Here is a 24,053-nt window from a genome sequence, read left to right on the forward strand (position 1 = left end):
TTTTTTTTTTTTTTCTTTTGTACCCTTCCTGGATATGTGCCACTAGAGTATTGAAAAAAAATGTCAGTAGTAGACTCAGACAGACAGAAAGATCAGGCACAGGTGCCCCTAAGTGTCTACAATGTGAACGTGAACGGCACTCACTTAGAGCAAAGATTGCCAGACCTTGGCCTTGGGCCATGACCAGCCTCCCCCAGCTTTTGCAAATGAGGTTTTGTTGGGACAAAGCCAAGTCCATTAGCACCATGAGGCTGCTCCTGTGTGACAGGGACAGAGCTGGAAGAGACTGGGTGGCATTTTGAGCCTGAGATATTTACTGTCTGTCTCTTCAGAGAAAATGCTTGCTGTCAGCTGAGGGATGGCAAACAGGCAGGCACTGTCAGGGTCCGAGGCAGAGACAGTTTGACCCAGGCCAGGGGTGTTCCTGGACTCTGAGTCCTCTAGACGCAATGGGCGACAGCAGATGTTAAAGGCTGAGGGGACAAGGGTCAGATGAGAACTCCTGGGAGTCACAGTCATGCTAGGGTCAGATATCATGGACATGAAATCAGGGCTGAAGGTCACTCGGGACTGAATAGGACAAATTATTCTGCCAGGGCACTGCACACTGCTGTCCTGTGCCTTCTCAGGCCCCCATGAACCAGTGCGGGCATCTCTAGATCTGACCACCCCCTGCGTGGTGTGGGCCTCACTGTGCCAAGTTTCAAACTGAAGGAAAGACCACAGGCCATGAGCTCGGGAGCCGGGAGTGCACACCAACAGGCTGGTCTAAGACTTGTGAAAGTCCAGCTCATTTTCCTTTTTTACTTTATTTTTATTTTTATATCTAGATAGAGTCTTCTGCCACCCAGGCTGGGCTCAGCCTCCCTAAATGGCCCAGAGTGACCTAGAGCTCCTGTCATTCCGGTCCCTCTTTCAAAGTGCTGGAATGACAGGCATGCTACACCATGCCTCAAGTGTGCGGTTCTGAGACACCCGCTGGGCTAGCATTCTGTTAACTCTTTCTCACCTTAGGAAGGGGACACTCTAGCCCCCCAAAGCCAACCATTCCCCGTTTTCCCCTTCCCAGTCCCCAGAACTGCTCCCAGTTACAACCATTCCATGTTTTCTGATTGGATTTTATGAGGAAGGGTCTCATGTTGCCCAGGCTGGCCTCAAACTCCTTATGTACCTGAGGTGACTCTGAACATCTGGTCCTCCTGCCTCTGCCTCCCTCATGTTGGATGACAGGGGTGTGCCACCATGCCCAATTAATATGGCACCAGGATGGGGCTGAGTCACACCCCCAGCCCTACATAATTATTTTCTCTCCCAAATCCTAGGGGTCACTAATGTAAGGTAACTCACCTTCATAGCTCTTCTGTCATCCCTGAGGGGTGGCATCTGGCTTCAGGGACAGTCACCGCTAGAGGGAGGCTCCATCTCACACAGTTGTTATCTGATGACAAACTGGCCTCTTATTCTGAGTCAAAAATCTACATATCGTCTCCAGGGTCCTTCCACCAACCGTACGCAGTGAGTCTTGCCTTTCGACCTGTCAATCATTCTAATATTTTCCCCCTAAGTTGTCACCGCTCCCTCACCCCCACACACTCAGCTTTTCCTCTGTACTTCAGATGATACGATGCTGCCCAGAAGCACCCCCAAGATTCATTAAGGTGCCTCTTAAAATAACTGGGCTAATGGCAGCCCAGTGTCGTGGCCACCTGTTCAGAGCATTCTATTGGTGAAAGAGAAAACAGGTCCACTTTTAGTTTTGGAGGCTAACTCATATGTCAGCGTTCCTGCCACCTCATCTGGCTGACTCACGAGGAAGAGTGGCTGGCGCTGGGGATAGTGATGCAGGGTGAGGGTCCTCTGAATGATAGGCACTGCCCCATCTGTTAGTTTCCCCTTGTTTCTAAAAAACATGCAAGGGAGACAATATGATCCCCACTTTGTGTGTAAAGAATCCGAGGCTCAGAGAAGTTAAGTAATTCGCCGAGAGTTGGACAGCTGCTAAGGAACAGGCTAGCCTTCTAGTGTTTGAAAACTTGTCTTGTTCCTTTTCCACTATATGACACTGAGGCATTCGGGCCATTCCAATCCTGAGGCCATTTCTGGGCAGAGTCATCAAGGCCCCCTGTACAGTTCTTGTGCCTTGAAAACGTAATTTCCCTTTTCTTTCGCTTACTAAACAGCACTCATGAAAATGCCAGGATAGAAAAATACAAAAGGAAATTACAGCTCTGCTCAGAAACGTCAGACCATGGTCAGTGACTTGCTGACACTTGACATGTCTTACCAATTTTTTAAAGAATTTTTTATTACTGTCTTAGTTAGGGTCTTACTGCTGTGCACAGACACCATGACCAAGGCAAGTCTTATACAGGAGGACATTTTATTTGGGCTGGTTTACAGGATCAGAGGTTCAGTCCATTATCAAGGTAGGAACATGGCAGCATCTGGGCAGGCATGGTGCAGCCGGAGCTGAGAGTTCTACATCTTCATCTGAAGGCTGCTAGCAGATTACAGGCTTCCAGCCAGCTGGAATGAGGGTCTTAAAGCCACGCCCACAGTGACACACCTACTCCAAAAAACGCCACACCTACTGAAGCAGGGCCATACCTTCTAATAGTGCGGAGCCTCTGTGCGGAGCATATACAAACCATCATAATTACATTAGTTTATTTACAGGGGAGGGGTTGGCCCCTGTGCCACAGCTCAGGAGACCAGAGGACAACTTGCTGTAAGCAGTTCTGTCCTTTGGCTATGTGGTACCTGAGGATGGACGTACACCCTCAGGTTTGTTTGCAAATGCCTTTACTTGACGTGCAGCCCCACCAGCTCACAAGCTTGTTTTTAATAAAGATATGAAACTGAGCTCCCCGGATTGGCTGATACCCATTTTTTTTTCTTTTTTGAGATAAGGTCTTGTGCACCACAGCCTAGCTTCAAATTCACAATGTTATATGGCTTCATAGATTAAAAAAAAAAAATGTGGTTATAAGCTCAGGTCACAGGATATATACGTGCAGGTCCCAGTCAAGACTCACAGCATATGAGATTCAGGAAAAAAATAATTTTTACACAGATAGCAAATTCCAGTGTCTTGCTTTACTTCCTCAGTCAGGGTCACATGACTTTAAACTCTCCTTGTGGCTTGAAGACCCGTGAACTGATGATACTTCAACCTCTATCTGCTCATGCACCCCACCATGCCCACTATACCAAGTGCTGGAACTGGGAACCAGGACTTCTCACATGCTATATAAGCAGTCTACAAACTGAGCCCAAGCCCCAGCTACGCAGTCATCTTGATAGCACACACACACACACACACACACACACACACCACACACCATACACACCACACACCACACACATACCACACACACACACACACACACACACACACACCACATACATACCACACACCACACCCACACCACCCACACCACACACACCACACATAAACACACACACACCCCTCACACAACCCCTCACACACACCCCTCACACACACCCCTCACATATACCCCACACACCACACACATACCACACACACACACACACACACACACACACACACCACACACCACACACATACCACACACCACACACCCACGCCACACACCACACACATGCCATACACACACACCACACACACCACACACACCACACACACACACACACACACACACACACACACACACACACCACCCCTCACACACACACCCCACAGGCTATCTACTATATTTAACCCTATTTTTACCTGTAGCTGAAACCACACAGCACAGGAAAAGTCTATCTTCTGCCTTTGCATGTTATGCTGTCCCATGAATAGGTCCTGACCTCTTTAGAAACTCTCAGAAAACATATCTTTAACACTGGAATAACATTAATGATCTGTAGGTTTAAAATAATATACTTACCTATTCCACTGTTGGGCACTGGAAGGTTATCAGAGTGGCTCTGTAATAAACACCTTTACAGAACCCACAAGAAGGATGTAGGGGCTTCTCCCAAGCTTGATGTTGCACACACACACACACACACACAAATGTAATCTTTAAAATGTCTTTATTAACAAATATTTTTCTGACAATTGTTGTCCCTCAGTGTCATGGCCTTGGTTCTGGGAAAGCTATGTGTACCCAGATGCTAAAATGGCTTATATAAGACAACATAATACCTACACAGTGTTTATGTACATCTTTCTACATAGCTGAAGTCATCTCTAGAGGACTTACAGTACTGAACACACTGTGTGGTTGCCCTAGAAATATTGGCACTGTATTCCCTGGGGCATAAGGAAGGACCAATGTCTGCAGATGCTCAGGACAGACAGACTTCTTTTGCATTTACTTATTTATTCCATGTTGGAGGCATGTGCCATGACTCATGTGAGGTCAGAGAAGAGTTTGCAGCTTGGCTCTTTCCTTTCACTAGGTGGGTGCTGGGGGCAGAACTCGGGCATAAATCTCGGTAGTGAGTGGCATTATCTGCTAAGCCATCTCTGACACAGAAACAGTGCCCCCACCTCCACCAATATTTAAAAATTGTGGTTCATTGGATATGTGTGTGGACACAGAGCCTGTGCCTTCGGAGGGCTGGCTCAGTTTCTTAGACTTACCTCCTAGAGTGCCCGGCTGCAGCCCTGCTGGCAGAGTGTGCCTGTCTAGCACGCAGGAAGCCCTGGTTCAGCCCCGGTACTGTGAAAACTGGGCAGGGTGGCACACGCCACCCAGGAGGTGGCAATAAAAGGATTGGTTGTTCAAGATCATCATCAGCTACACATTGAGCTATGTGAGACCCTGTCCTAAAGTGGAAGGGGGTCAGAAGAAACCCCTACCTCAGAGGCTCTTGATGTGTAGTTACACATTCTTTGCCTGAAATTTCAACCAGTTTTCACCCCCGCTATTCCCGTACCTGGGTAGAGTATTATTAATTTTAAATGTCCATCAGTTTGGTTGTTAATATAATATTATTTATATATATAATATACAAATATATAATTATATATATTATATAATTAATATGGAATTAATATATTCATTATTATCATATATAATTATGTCATATATTATTATATAATTAATATTAACACTGTTTTTTTTAACATTCATTTCCTCGATCCACTTTAAGACTATTGTACAGTTCATTTTTCTGAGCTGAAATGCAGGTGTTATTTAATGTTTTTGCTCAGTATTCCTTTTCACTGCAATGTTTCTGCATCACACAGTGTGAAGGGGCTGGGAAAGAGTAATGTCTGTCTGGGCGCATTCATAGGAGGGTAGGGCACAGGCCGGGCGATGCTCTGTGCATCTGGCCTGGGCTGTACAGAGATGGAATTCTGGTTGTTGTCTTTTAAAAGTATTTATTTTATGTCAGGCAATAAAGTGGTTGTGTACACTTTTAATCCAAGAACCCAGGAGGCAGAGGCAGGCTGATCTGAGTTCGAGGCCAGCCTGGTTTATAGTTTGAATTCCAGGGCCGCCAGAACTACACAGAGAAGCTCTGTCTCAGAAAAACAACAAAAATTATTTTATCTTTATTTATGTGTGTTATACAAATATGCGCATGTGTGCAGATGTCCTTGGAGGTCAGATGAATATGTCTGAGCCCCAGGAGTTGGAGTTACGGGTCACTGTGAGCTGCCTAACGTAGGGACTGGATCCAAACTCAGGCCTTCCTCAAAGACTCTGGAGTGCTCAGCTATCATCCCAGGCCCCTGGGGGGTCTTCTTTCAGGACACCAACATAGCACCATTTTGATTAAACTCAATGGTGATGGGTGGAGAGAGGGAAGACACAGGCAGCGAGTGCTGAGAAGATAAAAGGGGCAGAGGAGAGAGTGACTATTAAAACCAACAAAATCCCAGCACTCAGGAGGCAGAGGCAGGTGGATTTCTGAGTTCAAGGCCAGCCTGGTCTACAGAGTGAGTTCCAGGACAACCAATCCAGGACAACCAGAGCTACACAGAGAAACCCTGTCTCCTGTCTCGAAAAACCAAAAACCTGACAGGGCTCTGTCTGTGTACACGGGGCAAACTCCATCTAGAAGATGCATTTATTTTAGATGGTTCTAGAAGGAAAAAAAAGACTCACAGATGGAATACAAAAGTTAGCTAATTTGAATCTTACTTTAAAATGTTCCTGCAGGGACCCATAGTGCATACATTTTGATGCCTGCACTTAGAAGGTAGAGGCTGGAGGATTAGAAGTTCAAGGTCACCTTCAGTTATGTTACAGGTCTAAAGCCAGCCTGGAATATATGAGTCCCTGTATCTCATATATTCAAAAAGGGAGGGGGCTGATGGTGCAGTTAGCGTGAAAGAGTGCTTACCATGAAAACCAGGCATGGCAGCCCACACCTCTACTCCAAGTGCTTGAGAAGTGGAGGCAGGGGGATCCGGATTGTAAGACCATCCACATAGGAAGCTTGAGGCCAGACTGATATACATGAAACCCTTTCTTTAAAAACTTTTTTTTCTAGTATTTTTGTATTGTTGTATGACTTCCACCAAAGGTAGTGAGAAGCTTGCCTCTGGAGGTATTCAAGTAAAGCCTTGCATTCATAGTGCTGGTAAAGGGACCTGCCAACAGTCGTCGGAACACGGAGGTGGATGGCACCAGTTCTGCCTCAAGCCACTGCCCCTGGGATGCAGAAGAGCCAGCTGCAGCAAGGTGGGGAGGTAGGACTGACCTGTGCCTCTCTCTGCAGCACGCATACCTGCTGAAGCTCAAGGTCATGTACACTGTAGGCTACAGTTCCTCCTTGGCCATGCTCCTGGTCGCCCTCAGCATCCTGTGCTCTTTCCGGTGAGAACATCCTGCCCATTCTCAGTCCCCCCGCCCCCCCCCCCACTGCTGGCAGGGACACAGTCCTCAAATCTCTCCCTATTACCCAGGATGGAAAGAGGGAGGTCTGGGGGAGGGGGACCTGCCCAGCCATCTTGATAAGCTCAGGATAGCTATGAATCTAGCTCAACACAAAATTGGAAACTTAAAACATGGTTTTTGGGTTTGTTTGTTTTTTTTTTTTTTTTGGTAACTCACAAAAGGAGTAAATTTTGCAGATGAAAATGTGCTATTGCAATATCATGCAAAAAATGTATGTAAACATATGTATGCATGCCTTCAAATCCAGAAGGCAGTGGTTGGACACCCCTGGATTTAATGTGTGTTCCAAGACAAATCTTTGTCCAGTGTAGTCCAGAAATGCTGGAAGGTTGGATACCTTCTATGCAAAGCTCTCTTGTGGGATTAGGGATGTGGCTCAGTTAGCAGAGTGCCCACCTAGCAAGTACAAGGCCATGGGTTCAGTCCCCGAACTGCATAAACTCAGAACAGTGACGCATGCCTGTGGCTACCCCAGGTGGAGGCAAGAGGATCAGAAGTTCATGGTCACCCTTGGCTACAAAGGCAATTGGAGGCCAGACTAGGCTGCGTACGATCCGCTCTCAAAATAAAATAATGGCAAGAAGGACCGGTAACAAACTTCCAGTCCCTAGGGCATAGGAGAAAATTGGGGAGCTAGAGGTGGTGGTTGGCCAGGGCAGAAGACGTGTTGCTGTTCCAAAACTAGTGGTTATGTTACTCCATTCTGTTCTGGTCTACTCTGTTCTGAGTCATGGTATTACCACGTAGCCCCTGGGAGCCTAGAATCTGAGATGATCCTTCTGCCTCCACCACCCAGGTGCTAGGATTACAGGCATGCACCACTAGGTCTCGCTCTCTTCACCTTTGTAACTTCAGTACAGCACAGGATGCGCCAGGCACCTAGGGACCTATGCCCTCACGTGGGTTCTCTTAGCAGAGAGAGGTGGGACCTGAGGGCTGGTGGCAGGGCTTTGGTTTCTCCATGCAAGGGGAGGGGGCATGGGCAGGGGCAGCTACTCCTGTGTGAGCACCAGCCCCTCCTTCCGTGATCTCACAGCCCCACATTCTCTCTGACAGGAGGCTGCACTGCACTCGCAACTACATCCACATGCACCTGTTCGTGTCCTTCATCCTTCGCGCCCTGTCCAACTTCATCAAGGACGCCGTACTCTTCCCCTCAGATGACGTCACCTACTGTGATGCCCACAGGGTAACATGACTAAATGTCCTAGACTGACCTTGGAGAGAACCAAACCCCATAGCATGCTGTCCTCCTTGCAAAGCACCATTACGATTACACAGATGCGGTGCTTGGCAGGAAGTGGGAGTTCCAGGAGGTTCCCTAATGCAGCCGTGGAGGCATGACGTAAGCCGTGCGTATTAAAATCTGAGGAGGCTGCCTTTGGTTCGAGTGCTCGGAGCGCCCCAGCCGCTCTGGAAACTAGACCTCTGATGAGACTCTCTTTTCTGGACTCTGCCAACTCTTCCAGCTACAGACAAATGGCAAAGTCTGGGAGAAGTTGCCTGGTTACTGGATAGGGGTGGGGGAAAAGGCGAGTTTGCACCTGAATGTCTCAATACTCACATCTTCAGAAGAACAACGTTTTACCAAGTCTGACCTATTCTCTCTCTTCCAGTGTCACCTGGGGTCCCCGACTGCCCACTGTAAGCAGCTCACTATGAGGAATCCTTAGCGTTCCATGTCCCTATGGTGTCAAGAAGGACACCATGATTCTCTTTGGTCTTTTCTGCCCTCGTGTGAGCCTTGCACCTCAGGCCTGCAATATGGGTGCTGAGATGCCAGGTTTCACATCCACATTCTGGACAAGGAAGACGAGTGCAGATTAAACTTTTCTTTTCTTTTTTTTTTTTTTTTTTTTNTTTTTCGAGACAGGGTTTCTGTGTAGCCCTGGCCATCCTGGAACTCACTTTGTAGACCAGGCTGGCCTTGAACTCAGAAATCTGCCTGCCTCTGCCTCCCGAGTGCTGGGATTAAAGGCGTGTGCCACCACGCCCGGCTTAAACTTTTATTTCTTAAGATTTATTTATTTTATGTCAGTACACTCTTGCTGTCTTCAGACACACCAGAAGAGGGCATCTGATCCCATTACAAATGGTTGTGAGCCACCAATGGTCGATGGGGATCCCTTTGGAAGAGTAGTTAGTGCTCTTAACAGCTGAGCCATCTCTCCGGCCCTAAATTTTTTTTTTCATTTTGAGAGACTTTGCTTTTTAAATTTCTCTCCCAGAAAGTACATATACACATATACACATGCACACACACACACACACACACAGAGACACAAACACACAGAGAGACACATAAAAATACATATACACATACACAAACACAAACACATAATCACACACACATACACACACTCACACATACACAAACATACACACATACATCCACTCAAACATATATATAAACACCCATATACAAACACACACTAACATACAGCCACATACACATTCACACACACACACATACATACACGTACACATGCACACAAAAGCAGACATGCTCACACTCACAAAAAAGGAAAGGCAGTTCTGCTAACTTTGACTAGGCTGTAGTGTCCTCCTTGGGAAAATAAAGGTGTTGGTCAGTACTAGATAGTTTTTCATGAAGGAGCTTAATTGGAATCCACTTCCGGATTCTGGCAGCTCCTAGGCCATCTTGATTGACCCCTCCTGACCAAGATAGGCTTCAGGAGAACCCTTGAGTGTGTGAGTGTGGTCAATGCTGTGAGAGAGAGAGAGTGTGTGTGTGTGTGTGTGTGTGTGTGTGTATGTGTGTGTTCCTCAGATGCCCTTCCTCAGACTCTGCCTTATTTTGTTTTCAGACAGGGAACTGCCCCCTACCCAAATATGTTAGGTTGAGCGGTCAGTGAGCCCAAGGACCTGCTTGCCTCTACCTCCCCTGGGCTGGGATGGCAAGCATGCACTACTATACCTGGCTTTTTAAAATGTAGGTTCTGGAAATCAAACTCGGGTCCTCCTGCTCACCCAGCAAACACTGTACACACTGAGCTATCTCCATAGTCCTGTGGAGACAGCCACATACCTCAAGGTTCACTCTAAGCTGACCCCCTGCCTCCTGCAGTGTAGTGTTGTTCACCTGGGGAACAGTTACCCGAGGAAGGCTCCCAGTCACCCAGCCTGGGCTCATGTGACTATCTCTTCCAGGCGGGCTGCAAGCTGGTCATGATCTTCTTCCAGTACTGCATCATGGCCAATTACGCGTGGCTGCTGGTGGAGGGCCTCTACCTTCACACGCTCCTGGCCATTTCCTTCTTCTCAGAAAGGAAGTGCCTGCAGGCGTTTGTGCTCTTCGGATGGGGTATGTCTGTCCAAGGTGTTATTCATGTGAGCTATGCAGGAAAGGATGGTAAGCTGAGAATTAGGAGGATTTGGTTTCTAGTTGCAGCTCCATCCATCCACCCATCAATCTATTCACCAAGCCATCCTTGTATCCATGTATTCATCCATCTATCTGTCTATCTATCTATCTATCTATCTATCTATCTATCTATCTATCTATCTATCTATCCATCCATCCATCGATCCATCCACCCATCTATCTATCCATCTATCTATCCATCCACCAACCCATTCATCCTCTCATCCACCCATCCATTCTACCAGCACAGTATGCAAAAAGGAAAATAGGAAGAAAGAAACCAGGGATGTAGTGTCTAATCCCAGACCCATGCTTCACTAATGTTTTGTGGTTTGTTTGTTTTTTTGTTTGTTTGTTTTTGTTTTTTGGCAAGTTGCTGGGTGGTTAACCCTCTAACCTCAGCTTCCTTGTCTTTCCGATTTGAAATATGAGCTGTAATTTAGCTTCAACTGAATGGTGGGCACCCTGAGCTGTTTCCAATTCTATCCTGCCCAGCACTTGCCTCTTCTTCTACAGGTGATCTGTTCTTGAGTCTTCTTTATGGGGATTCTTGCAAGTCTGCAATCAAGAGAGAGAACACAGCCAGACTTCCAGGATAAAGGAAACAGACTAGCACACATACCTCGCAAGTTCCCAGATCACCAATTTCACACCAAGCTGAACTCAGGCTTTTAATGTCTTTCCTTCTGCCTTTGCATTGCCATTTGTAACAATGGCTTCTTCATTCCTGGGGTTTTCCATGTTACCAGCACAGGGGCCTCTGGGATGTCTTTTTCTCATCACCAGGCTCCATAAAGCCAAGGAACCTCTCTGGGTTTAATACTCAACACACACACACAAACACACCACATATACACACCACATATATACATACACATACACAAACATATACATACATACATACATACACAATATACACACATACATACACAATATACACACATGTACACATGTACATATACACATATACACACTCACATATATACACACATACATATATACATATACACACTCACACATACACACACATACATATACCACATGCATAAACACATACTCCCACACATATACACACTTGCACACAAACACACACATACACATGCTTACATACACACATATACACATGAACACACATATACACACATGAACATACCACACACACACACATATATACATATACTCATACACATATATACACTCACCCACACATAAACTCACACACATACACACATGCACAAACACACATGACAGATCATGTCCCACCATTCCCTACACTGCTCTGCAGTTCATTCTGACTGAGCCACATGAATCTCATACCCATGACTGAGGCAACCACAGGGGTCCAAGAGAACGGAGTGCACCGATGCCATGAGCCACTCAAACTACCTGGTGTCCAAAGGACGTTCAGAATGCAGTTTCTAGGAAAGAGAAAATGATAGCAAGTCAGCCATGCAAAGGCCCATGGCATATCTTTTTCCTCTCCTTTCTGGCCAGGGAAAATAATGTCTATTGCTTGAGCACTTCATGGGCTCCGTACTTTATGTTGGACATTTAATCAATTTACCAACCTCCAGAAGTCTCTCAGAGACTTCAACTAGGAGACAGCACCAACATGTTCAACTTACACTCTAAGCAAGGGTGGACCCAGGGTTATTTGCCTGTAAGAAATATCCACCCACCCTTCAGTCACTTATGTGCCCAAATACCCATCTGTCTGTCTATCCATCCACCCACTTAAAAACTCAATATATATCCACTCACTCGAATGTACGTACATATACCTGTACACCTATGCACATAACCATTCATACATCCATGCACCTCCCCATACATCTATCTAGCCATCACTTATTAATTCCAAACCTGTTCATCTATCCATCCATCTATCCATCCATCTGTCCACACAGCTACTTACCTGTTCATTGTTCTTTTTGATTTATCCTATATGTGCATAACCTCAAGGTTCTAGGTAGAATAAGGTTCTTGGGAGTGACTTAGAGCTTCACTTGATTTCTTCTTGATGCCTTTAATTAATTATAAAGTGTCCCTGCAAGAAAAGCCCTCTTCTGATGTTTCTGCTTGTCTAAATCCCTACAGGTGCGTGCGTGTGCATGCTAGTTTGAGTGGTGTGACCTATACGGAGGGTGACTTGTGGGAGGTGATTCTCTCCTTCAACCCTATGGGTCCCTGGGGTGCCACTCACCGAGCCACCACAGCAGACCACATCCCTGTTTGGGAGAATACTCCAGAGTCATCTCTTAGATCCTTTCTTTATGTGCTGGCCTTGTTCTTGTTGCAGAAACTCATTTAAGTCACTGATGCAACCTTCCTTTTTCTAAGTTCCTGCTCTGCCTTCACTGTTCAGTTTGTTTATTCTGCATTGTGGATGGGGCGGGGTGGGGTGGGGGAACGACATCTTTATCTCCCAACTCCTTTACTGAGAATTTGTTTTGGAAACTGTGTATTCATTCCTCTGCCCTTTCTTGTTCTCTGATGCCCCGGTGGGCAGTATACTGCTGTCTCCTGTAGATGCCATCTTCCCTGTCTCACTTGTGATCTTCCTGGGGTTGTTTTGTTCAAGTTCCTTCAGCTCCCTGCATGGTCTGTTTCCTCTCTGTTCCTTTTCTCTGGTTGTTTTGTTTCTAGCTTTTGATGTAATCTGATGTCTGTGACCTTGACTCTGTTCATAGTTAAGAATGAGTCACTGTAAAGTTGATGGAAAGCCATTTCCCCAGGGAGACTGGCTACTGTATTGGAGGATCCTCAGCTATGTCTAGGCCTTAAAAAAAAAAGTTGCATTTATTTCTTTATTGTGTACATAGGTGTGTGTGTGTGTGTGTGTGTGTGTGTGTGTGTGTGTGTGTGTGTGTGTTGTGTGCACATACAGAGGTGAGGAAAGAACTTGTGGAAGTTGGTTCTTGAGTGATCAAAGTCAGGTCATGAGGCTTAGGGGCAAGTGCTTTTATTCAACAAGGCATCTCAGCAGCCCTAAGTCTAGGCCTGTCATCTAGGACCATTCAGTTTAGCATCCTTTAATGCCCTGGCTTAAAGTCACAGGGTAAGAGTGAAGTAGAGACTTGCTGTCACCTGTGTGCCTGGCCTCTTCTCATCCACTATATAGACCAGCAAAGCTGTTAGAATCGTTGCACGTTGCATGCACCTCAGTGAAAAACTAAAGAAACTGGGCCTGGTGGTGAAAGTGTGGGGCTGTGTGTGTGTGTGTGTGTGTGTGTGTGTGTGTGTGTGTGTGTGTGTGTAGTGAGTGCTTGCCTAGCATGCACAAAGTCCCTAGTTAAGTCATTGCACCCAGCATGGTTGTATATACCTGTCAGCCCAGCACTCAAGAAGCAGAGGCAGGAAAATCAGGAGTTCAAGGTCATCCTCAGCTACCTATTGAGTTCCAGGCCAACCCAGGCTACATGAGAGACCCAGTCTCAGAGACAAAGTCAAGCAAAGAAAGGAGTGAGACCTGATGGTGTAGCCCTGTGATGCCTGCTTTTTAATGTGGCTTCTGGGAACTCAGACTCAGACAGTTCATGACTTCCCAGAAAGCATTAGCACCTACTGACCTATCTCCCACTCCAATGGACAAGTTTTGTACAAGTCAGTACTTTAATAAAGTTAATAGTCTTTCCACTTCCTGGATTCTCTATCTACCTGACTCTGCCGTGCATACCCCATTTGAAACTAGGGCCTCTCCAAATTGCATCCATGTTCCTTCTCTCCCTTCCAGAAGTCTTCAGGCTCCTGGGATGTCCTAACTCCAAGTGGCATCCAGGCTCCTGTGGGATGTAGTCTAAGGATGAAACCCATGGGTTCTCTTGCAGCATCCACATAGTCGACACAGAAACAAGCTGAAGCCTGAGCTGGGCAGGTTCTGGGCTGTTCTAGCCCTCTAAGCTGCTTACCTCCCAGCTACAGACTCCGTGCTGGTTGCAGTTTGAGTCTCACCCTGGCTGGCTCTGCTCCCTGTGTGTCTGCGTGGTGAATTCCTTGGTGATGTGCTCCTCATGACTCCTCCTTGACCTTCTGCCTCATGGCCACCTCTTCTCTTCCTTCCTTTTGGACCTCCTCTCTGTCTCTGTCTCTTTGTTTCTCTGTCTGTCTCTGTTTCTCTGTCTTTCTCTGACTCTCTCTCTGTTTGTCTCTCTCTCTGTCTCTGCCTGTCTCTCTCTCTGTCTGTCTCTCTGTCTCTGTCTCTCTCTGTCTCTCTGTCTCTGTCTCTGTCTCTGTCTCTCTTTCTCTCTCTCTCTCTCTCTCTCTCTCTCTCTCNTCTCTCTCTCTCTCTCTCTCTCTCTCTCTCTCTCTCTCTCTCTCTTTCTCTCTTCCCCGGGTCACCTCCCCTACTCAAATAAGAAGTCCCACCCTATTTTTGTCTGCCCAGCTAATTGGCTGCCCAGCTCTTTATTGACCAATCAGAAGGTAACGGAGAAAAATGTTTATAAAACATGGAGACAGGTGATGCTTCATAAAAATAACAATACCAAAGACCAGCCTGTTCCCAACTTTTTGCCAGTACAGCAATCAGCATTTGAATAATACAAAGACAACCTTTACTCTGCGCACAAGGAGATTATCCCTACAGGTTCCATCTGACTCCTCTGAAGTCCTTACAGCATTGCAGAGCCCTGGAAGCATGAGGCTGCACCCATGCTACAAGGTGGAAAAGGGGGCTCCATGGCAACTGAATCTTGTCATCTGCTTAGTCCCTGGACAAGGATAAATGTCTGTTCACTGTGTCTGTGTTGAAGAATGAGCTACTTATCTCTCTGATGTGACAAAATACCCTGAAAGAAGCAACTTAGGAATGTGTTTGTTTTGGCTCACGGTTTGAGGCTACACAGTGCATGATGGCAGTGAAGGCACGGCAGTGGGAACCCGAGGCGGCTGCTCACATGGCATCCCCAGTCAGGAAGCAGAGAGATGGGTGCTGGGGCTCAGCTCACTCTCCTTTTTATTTAGTCCAGGACCCCCAGCCCTGGGGATAACGCTATCCGTGTTTGGGGTGGGTATCCCTACTTCAGTGTACCTGACCTAGACAGTCCCTTGAAGACACACGGAGAACCTCGCCTGTTCAGTCTTTCTAAATCCTTTCTAAATACAGTCAATGTTGAGCATCATACTATGCTTCTCTTTGTTTTGATCTTCAGGTTCTCCAGCCATTTTTGTTGCTGTGTGGGCTGTCACCAGGCACTTTCTGGAGGACACTGGGTAAGCTGGGAGGAAGAGAAATAGTAACAAGAACACAGCACAGCATCTCACCGTCAGCCTCTGTAGCTACTCCCTCTGCAGCTGGGAATTGGTGGCTCAGGAGGCAGAATGTTTGCCTGGTGTGCATGAAATTCAGTGTTTGATTCCATCACTGCATTAGCTGGATATAGGAGAGACAGAGTTTTAAGATTAAAGTTTTTAAAAATTATGTTTATACATGTATGTACATATGAGTACAGATGCCCATGGGGGCTGAAGAGGGCATTGGATCCCCTGGGTCTGTAGTTACATGTGATTGTGATCGGTCCTACCTGGGTGCTGGGAACTGAGCTAAGGAACTGTGCAAGAACAGTATGTGTTCTTAACCACTGAGCTACCTACCTCTCTGGCCCCGAGAGGAAGAGATCTTAATGGTGAGCAACTGCTGAGATGCCTAAGGGCATAAATAAGCACCTTCTCCTTTCAAGGCTTGCACTAGGGGACACATCTGCTAGTCAGCCTACTTCCCCACTCCTCATGATGCCTTACACTCCCCTCCATAGATGCTGGGACATCAACTCCAACGCTTCCATCTGGTGGGTCATTCGAGGGCCCGTGATTCTGTCCATCCTGGTGAGTGGCTGGCCTCTGCTGAGCAGAGGACAAGTGGGGGAACTCAGAACCAGTGAATAACCCTGAGGGTTGGAGAGCCTGGAACCTGAGTTCCCAGCAAGGGCCTGAAGGTATAAACTGCAGGATGGAAGAGGCCAGAGGTCAGAGGTCAGAGGTCAGCAGGCTGTTTCCCAAAGAGTGGCAGGAGGAAGTGGGTGAGGGTTGTCAGAAGGCATTCACCTCAGTCTTTAAGGCAGAGTCTTTCACAGGATCTAGAGCTCATACAAGCATAAACAAGCAAACAAACAAAAAACCTTCAACATACCCCCCAAGGAAAAAACCAAACACAACAACAACAACAACAACAACAACAACAACCAGAAAACAAATTCATTCCAAGTATGGCAAGGTAATTTTGGCACTCAGGAGACTGAGGCAGGAGAATTTTGAGTTGGAGGCTTGTCTGAGCTACATCGTGACATGCTGTATCAAAGAGGAGAGGGTGGGTTGGGTTGGCACAATGACTCCATGAGAAAAAAGCGCTTGCTATGCAAACTGACCACTTGAGTTCTATTACCAGAACCCACAGTAGAAAAGAGAAGCTATTACTGAAGTAAGCCTTTGACCACCACAGACATGCATGTGCATGTGGGTCTGTGTACACTTGTGTGTGTGCACAAATGCATGAGTAAAAGCACAAATATAATAATAAAACTTAAAAATAAATAAATAAATAAATAAATAAATAAATAAATAAATAAATAAATAAATAAATACAAGTGGACCCCCATGGCTCAGGCAAGCCTGCATTCATCAAGATACATGGGGATCCAAGCCCAAGAGTGAGAGATCTGTCTGGCAGTTGCATAGATCCATGAGTCACGGACCCTGAACAGCAGTGTGTGTTGCTTCCAGCCATGGTGTCTAGATTTATTTATGTCACTGGGACTCTGAGTGCAGGGATGAACAGCTGTGATTTGCCATTCTAGCTGTGGTGTCTTTCCTGTCCCCAGCTCTAGAGGTGAAGGCCAGGACAGAGGACTCAGGAAACCAAAACACCTTCAGCCTGACCCCTGCCTTTTTGCTTTGCAGATCAATTTCATCTTTTTCATAAACATTCTAAGAATCCTGATGAGAAAACTTAGAACTCAAGAAACAAGAGGAAATGAAACAAACCATTATAAGTAAGTGTAAAGGCAAGAGCTCGGCATGCCCGGGCAGTCAGCAAGCAGCCAGAGTGCCTGCTGCTCACTCCAGAATGCTAAGTGTGAAGACAGACTGGGGATATAGCTATGGTGTGACCAGGGCGGACTGGGCCTGAGTATGAAACCTTAGGCACTGTGCAGAGAGAAACCAGGAAATCAGGCAGGAAACCTACAAGCTGAGAGATTCAACCATTGCAAGGCTGGGAGGGGGCGGAAGTGGGTAGGAGGTGTTGAGATGGCGTGGACTCCATAGTCCATGGCATTGTTTGCTAAGCACAGCAGCAATAGGACAGGCATCTATCTGATTTATATGCTAGTACAGTTTTATTTCTATGTTACTGACAGGGGTGGGTGACCAGAAACATTGAGGCTTGGTCAGGAGTCTGGCGGGCGTTGTTCTTACCACTTGCCGAGCATGTGGGACTTAAGAGAAATGGAAACATGTTAGAGATGTTGCTCTATAACAGGATATTTGCTTAGTGTGAGTGAGGACCAGGACTCAGCACCTCGCACTACAAAATACACAGATCATAGGTAAGTGGGTAAATAGGTAATTATACAGATGGACAACAGATATGGATACAAACGTTTAAAGACAGAACACAAATAGGTGGTGAATAAGCAAATGATTGATAAACAGGTATATAGGAAAATGATCGATAAATGATAGATCAATAGCTAATGGGTTCACAAATAAATGACACATATGGATAGAGAGGCAGAGGAGAGACAGATCCAGAGAAACAAGCAAGACCCCCCAAACTGAAAAAATATCGGGAGACATTGCAGCCGAACTTGAAGTGGTCAGGCCCTAGATGAACCAAACTCTATGTGGCGGGGGCTGAGGCAGATCAGGAGTGTCAGCATGTCCCTCTGTCCCCAGGCGCCTGGCCAAGTCCACCCTCCTGCTGATCCCCCTCTTTGGCATCCACTACATTGTCTTCGCCTTCTCCCCAGAGGGTGCCATGGAGGTCCAGCTGTTCTTTGAATTGGCCCTGGGCTCCTTCCAGGTACGTTTTTTTGGGAACTGTGACTTAAAAGAGGACTCCTCAGGACAAGAGCAATGGCTCACTCAGTAAAGTGCTGTGTGGACATGGGAACCTGAGTTCAATCCCCAGATCCCACAGAAAGTCTGCATGGGGTGGGTGCATGCCTAAAGTCCCAGTGATGATGAGATGGAAGAGGGATCGCTGGAGATCACTAGTGAGTGAGCTAGCCTAGCCTACCTGGAGACAGTCCAGGCCAATGAGAGACCCTATGTCAAATAAAAAGTCAAAAGACACCTGAGACCTCCACACACACACACACACACACACACACACACACAGAGAGAGAGAGAGAGAGAGAGAGAGAGAGAGAGAGAGAGAGAGAGAGAGAGAGAATGTGTGAGGTGTGAGCTTTCAATTTTCTTAGAGAGAAATGAGGCTGCAGAGTTAGCAAGCCTGAAAGTCAGTCTCATACAGTGATGATCTAAGGGCCACAGGGAAAGACCTTATGATGCGAAGTGATTTTGAGTCTCCACTAGTAAAAACATATTGGAGATGGGAGAGGCTGACTGCAGGGAGAAAGCAGGGCAAAATCACCCCTGCGTGATGTACACGGTGTTATACAATCATAGCAGACAGCACATTCCCAAGCACCACGAGGCACATGCTGCCTAAAGTCGCAGGCGGGCCAGTGATCCCTCCTTTTCTTACTGGGAAGTCAAGAGGAAATGCCCAAAGCTGAGAAAGCAGAAACTTGCAGCATCAGCGTGTTGCTTAAAATCAGTTAAGAGAGTTCAGGCTGGACTCCAGTTACCCGTATGTAAGAGGAAATACAGATGGATCCAGAGAGAGAGAGAGAGAGAGAGAGAGAGAGAGAGAGAGAGAGAGAGAGAGAGAAAATGTGTGAGTGTATGTGAGTATATGTATGTGTATGTGTGGTGTGTATGTGCATGTGGTGTGTTGGTGTATGTGTGTGTATTGTATAGGTGATATGTATGTATGTATGTGTGGTGTGTATGTAGTGTGTATGTGAGTACATGTGAAAATATGTGGTGTGTGTGGTATGTATGTGTGTTTGATGGATGGGGTGTGTGTGTATGTGTGTTTGGTGTGTGTGTGTGTGTATGTGTGTGTGTGTGTGTGTGTGTGTGTGTGTGTATATGTGGACAAATGAGTGTGCCAGGGGACATTTTTCAGGTGTTCTCCACCTTAGTTGTGTTTTGTTCTGTTTTGTTTTTTAAACAGGCTCTCTCTGTAGCCTGGAACTTACCAATTAGGCTAGACCATGCTGCTGGCCAGCCGGCCTCAGGGACCTGCCAGTCCCTGTCTCCCTAGTGTGCCACCGTGCCCTGAGCAAGGCAAGCCCTTTACCTACAGAGCCATCTTCTCAGCCTCTGGTTATCCGGGTTTTAACCAGAATCATCTGACGGAGGTGGGGGAGGTCACCCATCTCTACTCCACCAAGTGATGATTCTGTTAAGACAACAAGATGGGGAGAAGAAAACTTAACTGGAGTCTGGAGCCTCACATTGTTACTTTATTTATTTGCTTGTAACCATTTCTTTCCAAAAATAACACAAAGTCACTTTCAGAAACAACAGACTGAGAAAAAATATGTAGATGACTTATGGGGAGGGGCAGAATATAAACTAGTGTACTTTGTAATCCACGCATTTGGGAAGAGGAGGAGAAGGAGGGGGAGGAGGGGTAGGTCAAGGTCATCCTTCACTACAAAGCAAGTCTGAGGTCATCCTGGGTTTGGAGCTTTCCAGAAGCCAAAGCAAGAATGGTTTGTTTACAGCGACGACTCACAGCATCCATTAGATGAAAGCCGATAGATTTGGCATGTGACTCACTGGTAGAGCATTTGACCTGCGTGCTTGAGACCCTAGGTCCCATCCCCAAGTACAATCCATGCATGCATGAGTTTACACTTATACACACACACACACACACACACACACACACACACACACACACACACACCAATATACCAATGAAAGGAAGCTCCTTGCCTGAAGAAGCCTTGCAATCAGGCTTTAGGACTTGAGGACATTTTTTCTCACTAAGTTTTCCTTGCTAGCATTCCCACTCAGGGCAGACTCTGGAAGAGCCCTCCTAGTGGGGCTGTTTCAGTCTCAGAGTGACTGCCCTCTTGCTTCATGCCTTTGATTCTGCTCCGGGCAGGCTGAGCTGGGCTCCTGCCACTGCTTGCGGTCCAGGGCAGATGTCTCACTGGGGACATAGGGAGTCAGATCTTGACCTCTGTCCTATTTCAGACCCTACCCCAGGCTGTGCCTTGGACCCTCCTCTGAGAAACTTCCCTGACCCTACCAGCATCCTGGTCCTGTTGCATATGTAATGATGGCTTCACTATGATCCATCCATTGACTGCGGGACTTGAGGTCCCATCCAAGCTGTTGGAAGGATTTGGTTTGACCACTGAAGTAGGTAGTGAGCATTCAGAGAGCGTGAGGGCCCCAGAGCTGCCTCTCATGTAGATAGGGACTTGCTGTCGCCAGAATTGGGAATATGAGATTGAAAAATAATGAAAAAACAAGAATGCTTTCCTAACATCCCATGGACTTTCTTATAAATAAAAAGATCATTAAAAACATGTGGTCCACACATGCAGTCCTGCCCTTGGGAGGCAGAGGCAGGAAGATAATATCATGCTCTAGGCTAGCCTTGGCTACACTACAAATTCCAAGCCAGCCAGTGGCTTGTAAGATGAATGTTGAGATTCAGTCCCCAAAAGTGTGTATGCATTCTTATTATATAAACACATCAGGAAATGTGTATATGTACCCATATATACATATGTGCATTCATATATAAACATATCAAAGTTTTTACCACTACCAAAGAGAAGAGCAAAATGAACCCGCATTCACCAACCATTTAGACAATGTAGCAAGAGCCTGTCTAAAAAACAACAAAAAAAGCAAAATCAATCAAACAAACAAACAAACATGGCCCATGGCTGGAAAGATGGCTTGGAGCTTAAGAGTTCTTGTTGCTCTTACAAGGACCCAAGTTAGATTCTCAGCACCTCTATCAGGTGGCTCACAATTGCCTATAACAGCTCCAGGGAATCTGATGCTCTTTTGGCCTCCACAGGCACCTAAACACTGTAGTATACACATACACACTAATATACATAACTGCACATAAACAAAAATAAATCTTTAAGAAAAAACATACAGCTACAACCACAACAACAACTCACCAGTATAAATCATAGACTTAGCATGTCTGAGGCCATGGGTTCAAGTACTACCCTGTTCAAAACCAGCCTGGGGCGATTGCTCAGTGGGTAAAGTGCTCTCTGCACGAGCATGAGGACCTGAACTAGAAGCACAATATTCATGTGGGTGCTGAGGTGGGGTGCCAGTGACCCAAGTACTAAGGGGATGGAGACAGGCACATCCATGGAGCTCCTTAGCCTGCCTGCCTAGCCCATTCAGGAAGCTATAGGTTCAATGGGAAATCCTGTCTCAGAAAAGCATGGAGAGACCAAGTTGAGGATAACGACTGGCATTGACTTGTTGGCTTTAGGCTTTCATCAGTCAATGCATGTATACTTACACACACACACACACACACACACACACACCACATACAAAGCCAATATTCTTGTGTATTTATCCATATTAAGCCTACTATGGAGTGGCAGGTTCACTGCCATTTGGGGTCCTTCAACTCAGTAAGTAGCTAAAGGGACTCAAGGGACTAGGGAAGAGGGGCCTGGCCAGCCAAAGTTTTAAGCTGTGTATGAAAGTCTCTGGGGGGAAAGAAGATTATCCAGGGAGATGGAGGTCAGGCCTGTGAGGAAGACAGGATGGTGGGGTGTGCTGAAAGGGAAGACAGGAGCAGGTTCTCCTTGGATTGGTTATTTGGATTGGATTGTTCCCAGGAAACATCCTGGCAAGAGAGATGTAAGGAAAAGAGGGTATGCTCGTACAAGGACCTGAAAGTTCTAGGGTGCAGTCCACGTGGGAGAAACCGTGGCAGCAGGACCCGAGGCAGCTGCTGGTACTGTATCTGTACTCTCCATCAGCATGCGGGAGAGAGATGAATGCTGGTCCTCAGCGCCCCTCCCCCGCCGCTGGATGCGATAGTGCCACCCGCATTTGGGAAGCATCTCCACCTTGATTAACCTAATCTAAAAAATCCTCAGGGGATTTCACCAGGATCTCCTAGGAGGTCAGAGATTTTCCTCCTGGGTGATCCCAGTCCCTGTCAGGTTGACAGTAAGCCATCACACATCACCCACAGCTCTGCAGACACTGTCGACACCTCTAACCTGGCTCACCATCGGAACACCATCAGGGAAAAGAGGAGCACCGAGAGAAGGTCCAGATAGACATGACCCCTCCAAATCAGGAGAGGAGACACAAAGCCTGGTCACAGAGCTGCCCCTGGTAGCTAACACACCAGCATTTGTACATGCTTTGCTCTTACCACACACCTGTTCCTCAGTAGGAATTGGTCATCTGTCTTGTGAACCCAGGATCTCCCACAGGGGGACTGTGTCCCTCACAACGGGATGGAGGGACATACTTCTCCTTTCCTATCCAAGGTGGCTGTCTCTACTATTCAGGGGACCTGAATCATCCCTTTAGTCAGAAGCCCTTTCCTTATCTGACAAGCGTCATGTACCAGGCTTCAGGGTCAATAGGTGAAAATGATTCCTGATTTGTGTTCAGCAAGACAGGCACATCAGGGCAATATGTGGGCCCCAAACTAGGGAATTCTCCAAGGTGTGTGTGTGTGTGTGTGTGTGTGTGTGTGAGAGAGAGAGAGAGAGAGAGAGAGAGAGAGAGAGAGAGAGAGAGAAAGAGAGAGTTTGTGTGTTTACACACTTGTGTATCTTTGTGTATGCTCACAGACATTCATGCTCTCTCGAGTTCTTGGGGCACACCCAGGCAGGGCAGAGTGGGAGGTATGAGCTAAGTCCAACAACCTGGCATATGAACTAACCCAGTTCCTTCTGGCAGGGGATGGTGGTAGCTGTCCTTTACTGCTTCCTCAATGGTGAGGTGAGTGTCCTGGGGCACTGGGATTCCAATGCAGAAGTTCCCTGCAGAGAGAAGGGGAGAGGGATGGGACGGGTTCTGGGCAGGTCTGCTTGCTTGGCAGAGTCACCTGGAGGTATGTTAAATCACATCCGGGCAATATCCCCAGGACAGAGACAGCAGAACTAGATTCTGGGCTGAGGTTGGTGAAGTGATCTTTACTAAGCTCTCTGGGTGCTCCTTATCTGTGGGCAAGTTCAGCAAACCCAGATGAGCCCAGCTCCCCTCCTCCCACCCACCAGAACCCAAGCTCCTGGCAGCTCTGATGCTTGCTTTTTGTATGACCTGGTCACTTCCCACCTGGAGTGCCGTCTTCCCACGGGTAAAGTGGGTCACTCAGAGCCACCCCAGCCTTGTGCAGAGGCTTCAGTTGCAGGATATGAAGCTCCAGTCATGTCATGAGCCCTGGCTAAGTAAGTTACTGCACACAAGCCAAGTGTCTCTGTGGCTACTGGCCAATCTGTCTGGTTCACACACTTGAATGGGAATGACCTCAGATATTTCCCAAAACTCAAACATCACATCTGAATTCAGAGGTTGGCTTGAGTGTTCTACTGAGGACCATCAAGGACATGTCTGCAGAGAAAATCCTCAGATCCAGAAAGATTCTGAGCTAGGGTCGGGGGGTTGATGGGAATACTCAACCTGCATCAACTTGTGCAGGTTGATGCTGCCGTTTGTGGAACAAATACATCTCACTCATTTTCTGAGGG

The 24,053-nt window shown here is 46.8% G+C and overlaps 1 protein-coding gene across 1 annotated transcript in view; it reads left to right on the top strand.

Annotated features, from left to right (window-relative positions):
- Sctr (secretin receptor) overlaps positions 1-24,053 on the top strand; it is a 53,724-nt gene that overhangs the window by 28,873 nt on the left and 798 nt on the right. Inside the window, exons 5-12 of the mRNA XM_021198556.1 lie at positions 6,563-6,803; positions 7,941-8,073; positions 10,056-10,209; positions 15,420-15,480; positions 16,023-16,092; positions 17,164-17,255; positions 18,160-18,286; positions 23,263-23,304. Of these exons, the coding sequence (XP_021054215.1) occupies positions 6,563-6,803; positions 7,941-8,073; positions 10,056-10,209; positions 15,420-15,480; positions 16,023-16,092; positions 17,164-17,255; positions 18,160-18,286; positions 23,263-23,304 (920 nt within the window). The remainder of the gene's footprint in view (positions 1-6,562; positions 6,804-7,940; positions 8,074-10,055; positions 10,210-15,419; positions 15,481-16,022; positions 16,093-17,163; positions 17,256-18,159; positions 18,287-23,262; positions 23,305-24,053) is intronic.

This window comes from Mus pahari, chromosome 5 (assembly GCF_900095145.1).
Source record: "Mus pahari chromosome 5, PAHARI_EIJ_v1.1, whole genome shotgun sequence".
Taxonomy (NCBI): Eukaryota; Metazoa; Chordata; class Mammalia; order Rodentia; family Muridae; genus Mus; species Mus pahari.